At 42.4% G+C, this 14,876-nt stretch overlaps 1 protein-coding gene across 1 annotated transcript in view; it reads right to left on the bottom strand.

Annotated features, from left to right (window-relative positions):
* LOC147248352 (polypeptide N-acetylgalactosaminyltransferase 10-like) overlaps positions 1–2,322 on the bottom strand; it is a 60,129-nt gene extending 57,807 nt beyond the window's left edge. The window contains exon 1 of the mRNA XM_086226227.1: positions 2,051–2,322. Coding sequence (XP_086082353.1) covers positions 2,051–2,209 — 159 coding nt within the window. The 5' untranslated portion in view covers positions 2,210–2,322. The remainder of the gene's footprint in view (positions 1–2,050) is intronic.
* Positions 2,323–14,876: the final 12,554 nt, after the last annotated feature.

The raw sequence follows: 14,876 nt of genomic DNA, 5'->3' as shown, positions 1-14,876 counted from the left end.
CGGCTCGATCTCGAGCCATTCAAAAAAAGAAAAAAGACCGTAAAAGAGAACTGTTCGCAAAGTCTCATAAAACTGAATAAAAGAACCACAAACATTTTAATGGGTTCATCTAAAAGTTGAGGCATTGAAGAGCAGATGACAGCTCGGTGCAGAGCGCTGCTTTTCCTGAGTGTTGCATTAAACCTGAGCTATAAATCGTGATGCAAGACGCTGCAGCCGCTTCATCATTAAGATAATTACTCAGTTGGCTTGTCAGTCATTTTATTAGTTTTATGATACGTATAAAATATAAAGGTCATGTCTCAAACTGCTGCTGTTTGTCTTTTATTTTCTAACAGTTGAATGGAATAATATATTGTCTGGCTGTCCTTCTGCACACCAATCACACGGTATTACCGGCTTTAATAGTGTTCGAGGTAGTTTTACAGTAGTTTATTTAATCCCTCACATAAACCGAGACAGTTCCTCTTAGTTTCGAGCTCATTCTGAGCAGAAACTCTCGTCTCATGCCTCTAACGGCTGATCGGACTTAACTGTCGGGAGCCCGGATGGCTTTTCCTCTCACAAAAAGACTAGAACCCTGATGGCAGTCACATCTGGTATCAGGGAGGTTGTAACCAGAGTTTAAAACCAAATATCATCATCCTTGATTTCATCACTTCTGCAGTCAGACATGCTGGACACATCCAGGCGAGGGTGAAGCGCTCTAGCATTCGACTCAGTGCTTCTCTGCAAAAGCCTTTTAGTTTGTCTTCTACAGCCAAATGCATCATAAAGAATGAAGGTGAACTGTAACTGATGATTACCACAGTTTTGATGGCTGCCACTTCCCGAACTTGAAATTACAGATGGTTGTTTTGGTTTTTTTTAATTTTTTGTTTAAAAGTCTTTCAAACTTGGTGATTCTTGCATTAAGAATACGAAGAGGATCAATCACTGCTTCCATTGGACAATAAGACAAAAAAAATGTAGAGCAGCTCTAAGTGTTCGTTATGTTAATAATAATAAAAGAAGCATTAATGTTTACTACACACTTATAAGACAGTCAACAAGAGCAAGACACCGAGTGTGTAAAAGGGGAACAAACTCAACCCCCTAATCAGCTGCTGAGAATCTCCTGGATGATTCAGCTGCTCGGGTCATAAACTACAAACCCTGAAGCCGGATTCACACCCTGCCACTGAAGTTATCCGCTTCTCTGGTAGTCAGCTTCAGCACTCTCCATGGTCCTGAAACAGGCTGGCCACAGGAACCGGACCTGGTCTCCCACCACGGTCCTGAAACAGGCTGGCCACAGGAACCGGACCTGGTCTCCCACCACGGTCCTGAAACAGGCTGGCCACAGGAACCGGACCTGGTCTCTCACCACGGTCCTGAAACAGGCTGGCCACAGGAACCGGACCTGGTCTCCCACCACGGTCCTGAAACAGGCTGGCCACAGGAACCGGACCTGGTCTCTCACCACGGTCCTGAAACAGGCTGGCCACAGGAACACAAGAATCGGACCTAGTCTCTCACCATGGTCCTGAAACAGGCTGGCCACAGGAACCGGACCTGTTCTCTCACCATGGTCCTGAAACAGGCAGGCCACAAGAATCGGACCTGTTCTCTCTCCATGGTCCTGAAACAGGCTGGCCATAGAAAGTGGACCTGGGCTCTCACCATGGTCCTGAAACAGGCTCGCCACAGGAACCGGACCTGGTCTCTCACCATGGTCCTGAAACAGGCTGGCCATAGAAAGCGGACCTGGGCTCTCACCATGGTCCTGAAACAGACTGGTCACAAGAACCGGACCTGGTCTCTCTCCAGTCCTCAAACTGCTCCATGTCAACCTGCTCTGAGTCGGGTCTCCTGCTGACATTCTGGGATGCCTCACTGGTGCAGTAGCCTGCGAGTCTGTTAGCTACACTGCGAGTCCACAGCAGAACCTGAACTCGGGTGTCCTTTGACTTTTTAAGAAAAACCGGGAGACAGCGAGGAAATACGGCACACCGGAGAAACGACAGCCACCGTGAGCAGACCCCGGTGGAAGTGTTAAAGCTTCCCTTACCTGTATCTGGGGGATGCCGACCGGACCGTCCGCTGAGTCCGGCGAGTTGTCGAAGACCCGGTCCTTGTACAGAGACCACAGCCCGACGTTCGGGAGGAAAAGCAGAGCCGCTATGAGCAGCCCGGCGAACTGTAGCAGCCGCTTCTCCTTCCGCCTCATCTCTCCGGGAGAAAGCGTGTGAAGCAGCGGCGGTAGAAACCTAGCGAGCCCCGATGCCCCTGCGCTCCCGAGCGGAGACAACTTTCACTCTGTCTCGCGGACGAGGTGCTTTCAAAGTGGGAGGCATTTATAAGCCGACGCGACGTCCGGTCACGCCTTTCAAAATAAGATACTCAGACGTAAACGCTGGATCTTAGATCAAGATGAGAAAGAGTTTATGCTGCTTGTGCAAACAAGAGAAGTGATGCCTCAGACCTGGTAGTTCACTTTTCGTACATTGCCTAATTAAAAAAAAATGAAAACCATTTGGGCTACTTCTTAATATGCATTAAATTTGTGCACCTATTCCCCACAACAAGCATGAGGCTGGCAGTAGGAGAGGAAATCTACCGCCTCCAAATTTTAAAGCAAAATTGTTCCCAAATGTTGCAGAAATTGCAGTTTAGCTGGTGATGAAAGAACAGACAGAACAGAAACAGCAGAATAAACAGCTTGTTCACTGCTGGCCACCAATGTCCATGTATTTGTTACCACCAGCGAGCAGGTAGATGAGCTCGAAATGTCACATTGGTGTGATTGAATAAGCCGACACTGGAGCCCTGCGGTGAACAAGCTGTTCACTTCCTCTTTTACACTATTTGCTTGATTTCAGCCCAGCGCCTGCCCTCTTTGGTTTGGATGCACCTGAAAACATTACAGCTTTGACAGTGAAAAAACAATGACAGATGATTGGAGTGGGAGCACGCAGTGTGTAATAAGGCTGCAAACATCTTACCCGCCCATGTGAAGGGCTGTGCTGGTTCTACATCCAACTCATGGCTCTGGCCTTTTTTTTTTTTTCCAAAAAAGTGGCGTTCTCTTCATGTGTAGATCCCTTTGTGCCACACAAAAACAGCTGCTGCGGACTCTGTGAGGGTGTCCTGTGGTGTCTGGCACCAAGTCCACCAGTTCAGTCCTTTTTCTGTGGCTCCCACTAGTTCATCGATGACCCTTGAGTCCTGATGACCTGGTTTTCCTTCCTTGCCCACATTCAGGTGTTCCTATCCACTGAACACTGGGATGACAAGACTCTCATTTTGGCTTTGACCCAAACATTTAGCCATCAGAATTTTTCTCTTGTCAAATTAGCCTGGATTTCTTCTTTTTTTTTTCAAAACAGCGCTTTCAAGTATTGACGACTCACTTGCTGCCTCATATAGCCTTCAGGTGCCAGATTAACCAGATAAATATGTCACAATAACACCATAAACATCCCTAATCCATGCAATCTGCACCTCCTGGTTTTGACAAAAATCTCACAAAAGTGGTGATGATTTTGAGCTAAGCAACTGTCTGCCTGCACCCAAGCTGACTCGGACTCACTCCTCAACACAAGCTCACAGCTGTGTGGTTTCCTGTTGAATCATAGTTTCCTTAAGCCGCATCAGGCAGCAGGGTTAAGACCAAGCCCCACAATGTAGAGCAGCAACCGTTGCCATGAAACTTCTCTTGATAAAATGCTGCACTGATTTCTGCTTTCTTTGTTGGTCCTCCAAAGGCTTTTGTTGATTTCAGCAATTTGTTAAGTAGGATGCTCCCTGGGTTTGTGTCTGTCTCAACTCTGAGGGCGTTCACACTGTTGTTGTTGTTGTTGTTGTTGATTGAATAATCCTTAATTAAGCAGCGCTCTTGCTGCAGTGATGTACTCAGTCATGGGGAGGCAGGTCTGATGTGCTATTGTCAAACAGGCACAGCAGTTTCCCAGCTTGAAATCTTCTCTTTGAAGAGAGGAGTGGCAATTATTTTGTCTCATTTTGGTTTGCACAAAGTTGTTGTACGGTTCACTTTATCCAGTGCGACACTGCCATGGTCCGTAAAGTCGGTTGAGGATCAATGTTTGATTTCAGGTTATTGTTCCAGTTGTGATTTAGGAAGACAGTTCTGTACCATTCAGTTCACTCTGTTCCCATTCAGGTGGTCAGGAGGTGCGCTTGTGGCCTCTTGAATTTTTCCTCACCTTGTGGTTTCACTTTTGAGAGCGTGTCGATTTATAAACTGACCATCACATAACATGCAAAAATGAACTTTGCCAAAAGTCACAGTGAAGGGTGGGGTTTCCTGAAGGTTTAATCCCATTTGAGGCAGAGATTATTTTTTATTAAAATGGTCTCGCGCTGTTTTGCGGGATTATCCAAAAAGTGATGAGCACCAGGCTGCAACTGTCTGGATGAAAGACAGTCTCGCAAACTTCCTTTTTTTTTACTGATAACTGTTAATAATTCCAGGGAGAAAGATTTGTTAATTCCTTTCAATCCTCATCAGCTGCCTCCCTCCTCCATTCTCTTGTGTAATTTTTCTCAAGGCTACACTTGCAGACAGAGACAGTGACTATAATTACTGCTGTCCATTGTCACTCTGCTCCCTATTTCTTACTTAATTAACACCACTGATGCTTGACTCTGAGTGAGAGCTTTTGTGAGATGTTATTCCAGACAAACGCAGGCTTGGACAAAAAAAAAGACTATAGGTGTCAGCTGAGCAGACAAAATGTATTCAATCAATTTGTGCACATAGATAGTTTCACTGGCCCCGTCCCCTCCCCAATATCAGCCGTAGTCCCACTTTTAATTTGATTACATGTTTAATTCAGATACTCTATTAAGTTTCCTAGGGTTGAATTAGGACTCTGCTAGCCTTCTCTAGGTCATGCAATCACACTGGAGAAATGACAAGACACAGCTGTAGCGCCCGGGGAGGAGTTGGCGTTTCAGTCACCAGCACGATTCTCTAACCTTTGGGCCATGACTGTCCCCTCCCACACATTCCCAAATAACTGGAGAATGACCTCGTGAACTTATGTGTCGTTTAAGATGGTCAAAACAAATAAACGACATGGTTGGAAGACTTGTTGAATGACAAAATGAATATGTTTTTACTGCACTGCTATTGTGACTGTTACTTTGTCTGTTTGGTCTCTTTCATCGTACACAAAGAAATACAGAATAGAAATTTAAGATAACCTTTGGATATCAGTGGTTTGATGATTTTATTTGATAGTAAGTTAACATCAAATACTCCTAAACTTATGTAAAGTAACAAAGGAGACTATTATTATTAGCATTGAAGTATTTTATTGACATGTCTACTTCTACTGAAGTAAAGAAACTGCCATGATGTTGCACCCAGCATGGCCTCCAAGCACTAGAAGATTCTCTGTGTAGAGGATCGATTCTTCATTCCTTCTATTAGACACTGAAAATGATAAAAAGCATTGTGTGATTAAGTCCTGCTTGTTTCAGACATAAACCCTCGTGCTCAACCAAGTTACCTGTTCCTTCCTCTGACAGATACTGCATGTCACAGGTGCATTACTGCCACCTACTGGGCTGACTTGAGCAGTGGATTTGTTCAAAAATAGAAAATAAAATAACAAACATCACTTTTAAACTTTTCCTCAGGTAGTTGTTAAGGTGGTTGTGTATTTTCTCTAGTTCTCTCCCCGTAATCTCAGTTTTGTGTCTTTAATTATCCTATTAGAGTCTCTTCTGTCTTGTTCATATATACCATGTTAGTAACATCTTTTGTAATTATCAGTTTATATTTTTCAGTTTTTACTGATTTTTTTTTTGCATGTTATATGTTATTTGCTCAAAAGAACTTTTTATGTTGAAAGAAATTCAAATTTTTCCAGTTTATTTATATAAAGGGATAATGTAAACAATCAAAAAAACAAACTGATGAAAGAAAATGAGTCAGCTGTTGGCAGTACTTCTGCCTGATGTTGCTGTCCTCCTATGAAAACAGCACTAACAATGGCACAACATTTAAAATATCTAAGAGTGTTCTAAATTGTGGAATAAGAAGCATTTTAAAAAAAATTCTCCGTATCAGAACTGGCATTTTGGTTCTCAACATACCATTTGCATCACAATAGAACTCTTACTCACAAATACGGACTTAATGAAATGTTTCCCCTGATTTGCTTCCCCTGTATATTAATGGTTCTTCTGCAAATCTTGTTAAAGTCTGTCTTTATTCTGACCTGTAGGAGCAGATTTTACTGCTCACTTAATTGGTACCGGATGACACAATGACTCATCAGGAGAGTCCCGGCCCGGCCCTCTCTGGATGAGCTCTGCTAATGGCTTTCAGAACAGACGAGTCCATCAGTGGTCTTCCATCAGCAGATGATAATAATGCAGGCGTTTCCTCTGGTTTGATGCTCTGAGAATTACCTTGATATTTTTTCCTCCCCAAGCTCTTTCAAATCCACACGGAGGCTGTGACACAAGCAGAAGGAGTTATAAAGCGTAAATCCCCACCACATTCAGAGGTTGCAGAGGTTCATCCATAATTCATGCTGGAAGACGCTGAACAGATTGAATTGTCACAACTCAGACTGGTACAGATGGAAAGAACGAGAGAGGAATGAGCTGCTCTCTCTCTTTCTCTTTCTCCTTTTCTCTCTCTCTCTCTCTCTCTCTCTCTCTCTCTCTCTCTCTCTCTCTCTCTCTCTTCTGGGTGTCCAAAGAAAGATTAGCAGGGGAAGAGACTCCAACGCATCCCGCATTCAAGTCCACTCGCTTAAACAATGCAGCTTATCTTCAGTTAACCCACACACAGTCTTTCCACTCTGTAAATGCATGGCTGTCAAATTGAAGTGTTACTGCATGGGATTTAGGGGGGACCCTTGACTGGTTTAGACATGAGGATTCATTCATCGTGGATGTCGGAGGTCACGAGGAAAAGGCAAATGAGCTGCCACTGGAAACAATAATGGCTCATGGGGCAATTAGAGTGGGGCAGAGGTCAATGTTTTCCTTCGCTATAAATCACAGTCAGCTAAGAGAGTACAGACCACTTTTTTCCCAAACTTTGTTTCAAAAGTAAAACAAAACAAATGCACAAAAGTTTAGGGTGAGTAACAGCAGTTAGGGGGATTCTGCATGTAGCACAATCCTTGGATGAGTATGAAGTCAGTTTAATAGTTTGGACAGTAATTTGAGCGTAAGCATGGAAAAGAAGCTTTCTGTTGAAAGAACTGAGGCTCTCTCCGTATTTCCTCACCTAAACGAGAGAATGGCTGAGTTCTAAATGATTTGCATGACAACATATGAGTTAAAGAACTCTTGGTTGGATGGTTGTCATGGTTGCATCTACAACCAGAACAACGTTTATGTTTTGTTTCAGTGACTCAAGCAGAGAATGGTTAGCAAACGGTGCTCTCAGTTTGCCACAAATGTAAAAGTCATATACTCGTATTAAAGTTAGACAACTTCCATTCCAAACTCGATGCCAAACCAATGTTTATGGCTACAAACAGGAATTCCAATGCAATGCAGCATCGACTAACATTTTCATGACAGAATGATGTAGCAGCACATGTCATTTTGTGTGCTACAAATAGGCAGTGCAGTGATAAAAGCTTTGCCAAATGACAGCAATTGCAGCTTTGGCACCGTTTGAGAGCCAACGTGAGAAAAGAGGCCATGCACCTATATGTCACTGAGAGGGCACCTCTTCTTGTGGCTTGTACATTTAAATTGAACGCAATGACAACGAAACAAATGTCACCTTATGTATTATTATTATTATTAAAAATATGAATGAGTATTATCCAGCCACCCATCCATCCATTTTCTTCTACTTATCCAGTCAAGCGTCAGGGGCTGGAGCCCAGCTGGGTGAGAGGCGGGGTCCACCCTGGATGGGTCGCCAGTCCGTTGCAGAGCCATCAGGAGCAATTAGGGGTTCAGTATCTTGCTCAAGTACACTTAGACACGATTGCTAGACAGCCACTCTACCTCCAAGCCATCATCCATCCATTCATCGTCATCTTCCGCTTATTCCTACATATTAAGGGTCGCGGGGGGGGCTGGAGCCTATCCCAGCGTCAACGGGCGAGAGGCGGGGTACACCCTGGACAGGTCGCCAGTCCATCGCAGGGCCAACATACAGAGACGAACAACCATTCACACTCCCATTCATACCTACGGTCAATTTAGAGAATCCAATCAGCCTCGTCCCCAATTGCATGTTTTTGGACTGTGGGAGGAAGCCGGAGTACCAGAGAGAACCCACACAAACACGGGGAGAACATGGAGACTCCACACAGAAAGATCCCGTGCCCGAGCCAGGACTCGAACCCGGAACCTTCTTGCTGTGAGGCCACAGTGCTGACCACTGCACCACCGTGCAGCCCAAGCCATCATTATTGTTATTATTATTATTATCATTATAAAATCACTGTATATATGAGCATATACGTGCAACAGAAGTGAACTCTCACAGGTCATTACTACCCCTTCAACGATGCGTCCAGTTTAGGCCTCCATTTGTTTTGTTTTATCATCACCAGACAAGGCCTATAGCTATAGCCCTAAATTAGGGAACAAAAAAAACAAACAAAAACAAAACAACATTATGAATAAGGAATTGGTTTTGCTGGACGAGAGCAAGCCAGGAACAAATATTGCCCCTTGACATACAGAATGAGCACATTATCACTATTTCTGAATAATGCAACACCCCTGTTTTTAATTGAGCTGAATTGCCGTAAACTAGGCATTACTGCTGGCACAGCTCCATTGGAGATAAAAGAGATAAATGTGGGTATTTAGTTCTGCTGCTCACCTTCCTATAAATGAGAAACTCAAATTAACCCTGCAGAGAGGTAAGGAAGATTCTCTCGGCCTTGTGTACCACAGATGGACCGCAAAGTTTGGACACCTGTGACTCAAAACTGCTTCCAGCTTCACTAATTACTTGGTTGCATTGCCAGTTTACAGAAACATCATGTTACTTTTTGTCGTTGTTGCTTTTGTTTGTTTGTTCCCTAAATTTTAGTGATTTTGAGGCCACAAGACTTCTTCCCTCAGTGTTGTTATTTCATGTTTTGTTTTGTTTTTTCGTGGCCCTGAGATAATCAAATTCAGGGAACAAGACTTATATTTTTTTTTCTCTCTCACTGCCCACAAATGTATTTACTTCTTCCTCTCTATGGCCACTCCAGGGCTCTGTATAAATGTGAACCTATGTAAAGGAGAAAAAAAGTAATTTCCTGCATAGCAAGTGATACAGCGCACTGGAAGAAAGCACATATGAAAGGCACGTATGGAGCAATGATTCCCTAGATGTGGAAAGTTTAATATGTATCAAGCTGGGGATTTGTTTGTCCTTCAGTCGTCTCCGTTATGTTTAATGAATGTCACTGACACTGTTATTCAAATCTCTGCTCTGTTACTGCTGGTGGCAAGCACATTCAAAGCAGCACAGAATTGCACTGAATCACTAATAGAGCCTATATGGCTTTAAAAACTCACATAATGAATCTCCCTTGCTGCCTTTGCTTTCATTCTGATAGAGATAAAGCGGAATCCTCCATGCACAATTTATGCGTGAAAGTGCCCTTTCTTAATGCCATGAAAGGTCAAGAAGTGGTAATTCTCTCCAGAAATTATCGTTGCACATGGCAAGACAGAGTGGAAAAAAATGCCAGGCATGACTGGTGTGCTGAGTAGAGGAGTAGAGCTGGAGAAGAATTTGCTTTATGGTTCCACTTTGCTTTTCTCATCTGATGCTTTTTACATAATTGCTCAGCTTTTCTGGCTAAATCTCCAGCACAGCAGAAATCTATCATGTGGGACAGTGCAGGACAGTTCAGGAAGGAAATCTCTCCTATGGAGTGGTGAAGTCCACGTTTCAAACACACTGTTTTATGTGTTGCCATCCCTTCCTACTCTGAATTATATCATATTATATATATATAGTTGAAGAAAGACACAAATGTCTCCAGTATTGCCAGGACACTACGGCAGAGCTCCCATCAACCAAGTTGGTGTCATCCACTGTTTGAACTTCCACCTATAAAAAAGAATGCATTATAACTCATATAACCAATTTCATCACGAATCAGGTGTGAGACAAATGAGTCTTTTGCAACAACAACAACAACAAAAAATGTCATTTGAAAGCTATAGTTGTATTAGAGGATAGGCAAGCAAATTGTGCAGAACCTTACATGAGATATCACACAAGTGTGAGAGTGAATATGTTGCACTTATGGTGAGTGTAGGTTTGTGGTCTTCCGTCGTGGCACTGTTGAGGTTGGGCACTTTATTTTCTTTCTACAGAGAAGGAGAATGCTATGTTGAAGAGGGGTGGGTTTGGTACTGAGGTATATTTGAGGGTCATCAGCATGGCAGAGGTCGAGGTTGAACTGGAATTATTCCCTCAGTGGGTTTTGGTAGGAGTTATTTAGTTCTTTAACATGGGTGATTTCGAATGTCTGGTCTGATGAGTGTTGTTTGGGTTCATTTACATTAAAATAGAAGGATTCTCCCTGACTCAACCCTGGCTAAAAAGTACTGCTCCCATCCTCTGATATACCACAGGTGCTACAAGGCGATGGTATACCTTTGCTTTCCAGAAGTACCTTCAACACCCCTCCAAATATCATTATCTCCCTGCAAAATCGCCTTCATAAAGTTTCCCTCTCTGCTATAACCATGCTCCCTTATCATTTTTAAAATTTATTTTCTTTGTACAGCAGCCTTCATGAGTTTCAAAACAAACAACAGCCTTAATGAGTTTTGGCAGATGGTGCTGAAAATATACCTACTCGAGGACATTGAATTTTTCGGAGAAGGAAAGATGAAAGCAGGAATAATAGTTTTTGGCAAGCTGACCTTGAATGTCATTGTTACAGGACCTTTCAGATAATTTTACACACATTATCCCATGAAGTAGTAATTTTATCATTTCATGTTGCCGACCACTTTCCAAAATATAGCATGTCTGTTTGTTTTGCACTCATTATTAACACCAGTCCAGTTCTCTACATAATGGGGGCACTTCAGACTAACACAGCAACAGCAGCCTTTTATTTTCTCCACCAAAAAGATCATATTTTCTCCTGTGTGTTTGTGTTAGAATAATCATTTAAAAAAAAAACAAAAAAAAAACAACCAAACTGGGTGGAGAAATGGAACCTAAAGACAGAACCCATTAAACTCTGAGACACATCCATTCAAATTAGCAAAAAAACAGCAGTAGTACATCTGATGGGGGCTATGCTCATAACACAGTTCCCTTCTAGTTTCTGTCTGGTAACTGTCCATTCTGCCAGCTGCTTTAACATAAGAAAAGGACAAGAAGACTATTGGACACATATAATGGCAATGATTTTAATGTGGAATCAGAATTTAAATCTAGTGGCTCAAGAAGCAAAAAGTTCATCAGTGATTTGGAGAAGGGTTTTACTGTTAAAATATCCTGTAATAATTTTAAGGCACTATCACCAGATTAAATATGGTGTGCCCCAAGGGTCATTTCTAGGACCATTCTCAAATTATAGAAATCCTAAAATGACTTTTCTGTTGTCAGTAATTTTGTAATCGGCATGCGGTAGCATGTTGTTATGAGCGGCTGCAGACACTGAACTTGACACAATCAGATTATTGTCTGTTTATTTGGGTGTTGAACTTTGTCCCTTACCTCCTATACCAATAAGATGAAAATAGTAGACTTGACTTTTGAAAATTTTGAATTTACAAATGTCCGATATTTTCATACTATGTATAACACATTCTTCTAAGCTTTCTCCTACAGCAAGTCTAACAGCGTTAGTTTGCTGGCCCAACTCCTGCTGCTGCTCAGGAACTAACTCACATGCTCACACTTTCAACAAAATATCAGACTCTCTGACTTAAATCCCCAAAAGACTTTGATTTACATCGCACATGTTTGACATGTGGTGATGTTTGTTCTCCAGTTGTCAACCATTTTGACAAATTCACTGAGACTGCGGGGCATTTTTCAGATGACAAATGGTTGCGTAGATGATGGGAACCCTCACTGGGCAGATGAGAGTGACAGAGATGAGCTCACAGGCTCAGATGGAAACTATGAAATGAAATTTGTTCTGAAAGAAACATAAATATGAGATTCAGCCGTCATCCCTCCCAACTTTTGTTTTTGGAAAAAGGATATTTAAGTGAGGCCGTTTAATTTTTTTCCATGTGTGTGTCAGTGTGTGAAGTTGTGTGTACGTTGGAGTTTTCCCAACATGCATTTACTTTATTAAGTTTTGCCTTTATCATTGCTTGTGCAGGCAGCATGTTTTAGAGGTAGAGTGGATGTCCAGCAACTGAGGGGTCGCTTGTTTGATCCTCACTTCCCCCAGTGACCGTGTTGAAGTATCCTTGAGCAAGATGCTGAACCCCTTATTGCTCCTGATGGCCCTGCGGAGGACTGGCGACCCGTCCAGGGTGAACCCCATCTCTTGCCCGATGTCAGCTGGGACCTTTCATGGATAAGCGGAATGGAAACTGGATGGATGGATTATTGCTTGTCTTCTTGTCTCTTGCCTTAAGAGATTTCCCTAAGTTTCCGGTTTTTTATTAATGTTGGAGGCTAGGAATGACTCTCATGATATCTGGACTGCTTCTTTTGCAGTCATACAGTTTCTGATCCTCATTTACATGAAACAACATTCGGCAAAAGATATAAGCTAGCCAGGCGCAGGGAGATATGGTCAAAAAATTAATTCATGAATGAGGGTTCCCCCCTCCCATTCCATCTTTTATCCTTATACATTTCATTCCCCTTGAGATTTTTCTTCATGAAAGCTGTGCAAAGCGATCGCTTCCATATTGATTGACAGAGAGCAGTCGACAGATCACTACAGATTGCAATTGCTTTCATGTGCAAAAGGAAAACCTGCTGAAATAATGCTGTATGCATTTCATTTTGAAGCTCCCCAGTGCTTTAAAAGATATAATCAAGGGAGACGTTTTCACAATGCCTTATATGTGTTTTTAATCCTCAGTATTTACCTCTGATGTAAATGCGGATAGATGTTGATGTAGATGTCTGTAATAGCGTTTTCTCACGGGCGTACACTTGTGAGCGCGTGCTGATGTGGCTTACTCGCTTTATTCACTTCAATGCTGCCTTTTAAAGGAAGGTGGAGATTTGAGAAATGATCATCTCTATTTGAGTTTCACATACGGCAAAGAAAGGCTCGTATTTTTTATCAATGTCCATTTTTAAAAAGTGAGTAACTACAATGCAGAGGAGGGTATGCAGTTAACAGACATTGTACATCAATTATCTAACTCTGACAGATAGAAATGAAGCAGCTGCACAAGAAGAGCAGAAACCACCTCAGCATGCAGAAGTGTAATACTCATGGATTCAGAGTGGAAGAACTGTGGAACGAATTAGAAACGAGGCAACTCTGATATTTTCACATCTTTAACGTGGTACCTTTGTTTTAGAATACTGTTGACAAAGTTATTGATATTCAGTTACAGTGAGAGAGAATAATTTTAATATTCTATTAAAATTCTGAGCTCCCAAGATAAACATTTCTTCATGTATTAACCACTATTAACCACGTACTGTGACACTAACAACTTTCCACAACAGTTATTTTCATTTAAATTAAATTCCTGCTTTTCACGTCGGCTGTTTCTATTCTCATTTAATTCTAATATGGTTTTCTTTTTATGTTGCCTGTGCTGACAACACCTGGTGGTTCTTGACAGCATGTTAACTAAAATTCATAAATATTTTCCCGTAAGTAATACACCCCAGACATGAATCCTGCCTGATTGATGGGAAAGAAGCTGAATGTTCCAGTCTAATACACCAACATTTAATATCTGGCTGGTAATGCTCGTTAGAAGCATTGATAGAGTGTGAGCCGACAAAGCGTGCTCCATGTTCAGACTGTCAATACAGCTGGACTAGAGGCATCACCAATCTTTGTAATGTATGTGGTGAGTTAGGAGTGAAGACACGCAGTATAACGGCAGCTCATTAATCAGGTCCAATACCGTATCAATACAGTAATTAATGGTTGGCCTGAGCAACATCTTGTACAGCAGTTAGTGATTTAATGTGTAATGAATGGTGTGTTGTCTGTGTGTGAACTACAAAAGACCTGTACACGAGTTCCACCCACCAGCTCAGCCCCCGGGTCATCGTCGTGTGTACTCCATTGGTTGTCCACCTGAGGTCTCCTAGTCCTGTCCAGGTCCTGGGCCGTCGGCCTGAGCCCCCCCAGCTGAGTCTTTTTTTTTAAATTGAAATAAACATCATTTCTTCAAGTTGACCCCTGCCACACAGCCAACACCGTTTTTGCTCTCCTTTCATGATGTGTATTGAAGGTTTACGGTTCGACATACAGGTGTATATATTTTTGTCCGTGACCACTTTTGTGTGATATGTGATTTCCAGGAAACAGCACATGGCTGAGAATGGAAGTAACCTTGGTCTGAGCTATGGAGAGGCCTGCATTGCTATCAATGAGCTACTCAAAATGGCAGAAAGGCAACCAGAAAAAGGCACTCAGCTTCCAACAACTCTACCCTCTTCAGTAAGAACCTCTGATGGAGGAGGACAGGGACGGTGCTGCAGATGCGGCGGCATATTCGGAACTGATTGCGTGAAATCAAGATTTTACGGTCAAAATGTACAACTCTGTCCTCGTGAGCAGTGCTCAAATGCCTTGCTTTTTCACTGAAATTGGATTTGTGTGCTCAGTTCAAAACCACAGCGCATCTATGAACCCTTTAAACAGTTAGATTTCATTACACGTTGAGGAAAAACAAATCACTTTACTGCAGAAACACTTTAAGTCGACGATATGAAACCAAACCCACATGGATTTATATGAGCACAT

The sequence above is a fragment of the Aulostomus chinensis genome, chromosome 15, assembly GCF_037954235.1.
Source record: "Aulostomus chinensis isolate RoL2024-O1b breed Wild chromosome 15, RoL_Achi_v1.0, whole genome shotgun sequence".
NCBI lineage: Eukaryota > Metazoa > Chordata > Actinopteri > Syngnathiformes > Aulostomidae > Aulostomus > Aulostomus chinensis.
The sequence above is the reverse complement of the archived record's forward strand: the minus strand, read 5'-3'. Positions and strand labels throughout refer to the sequence as shown.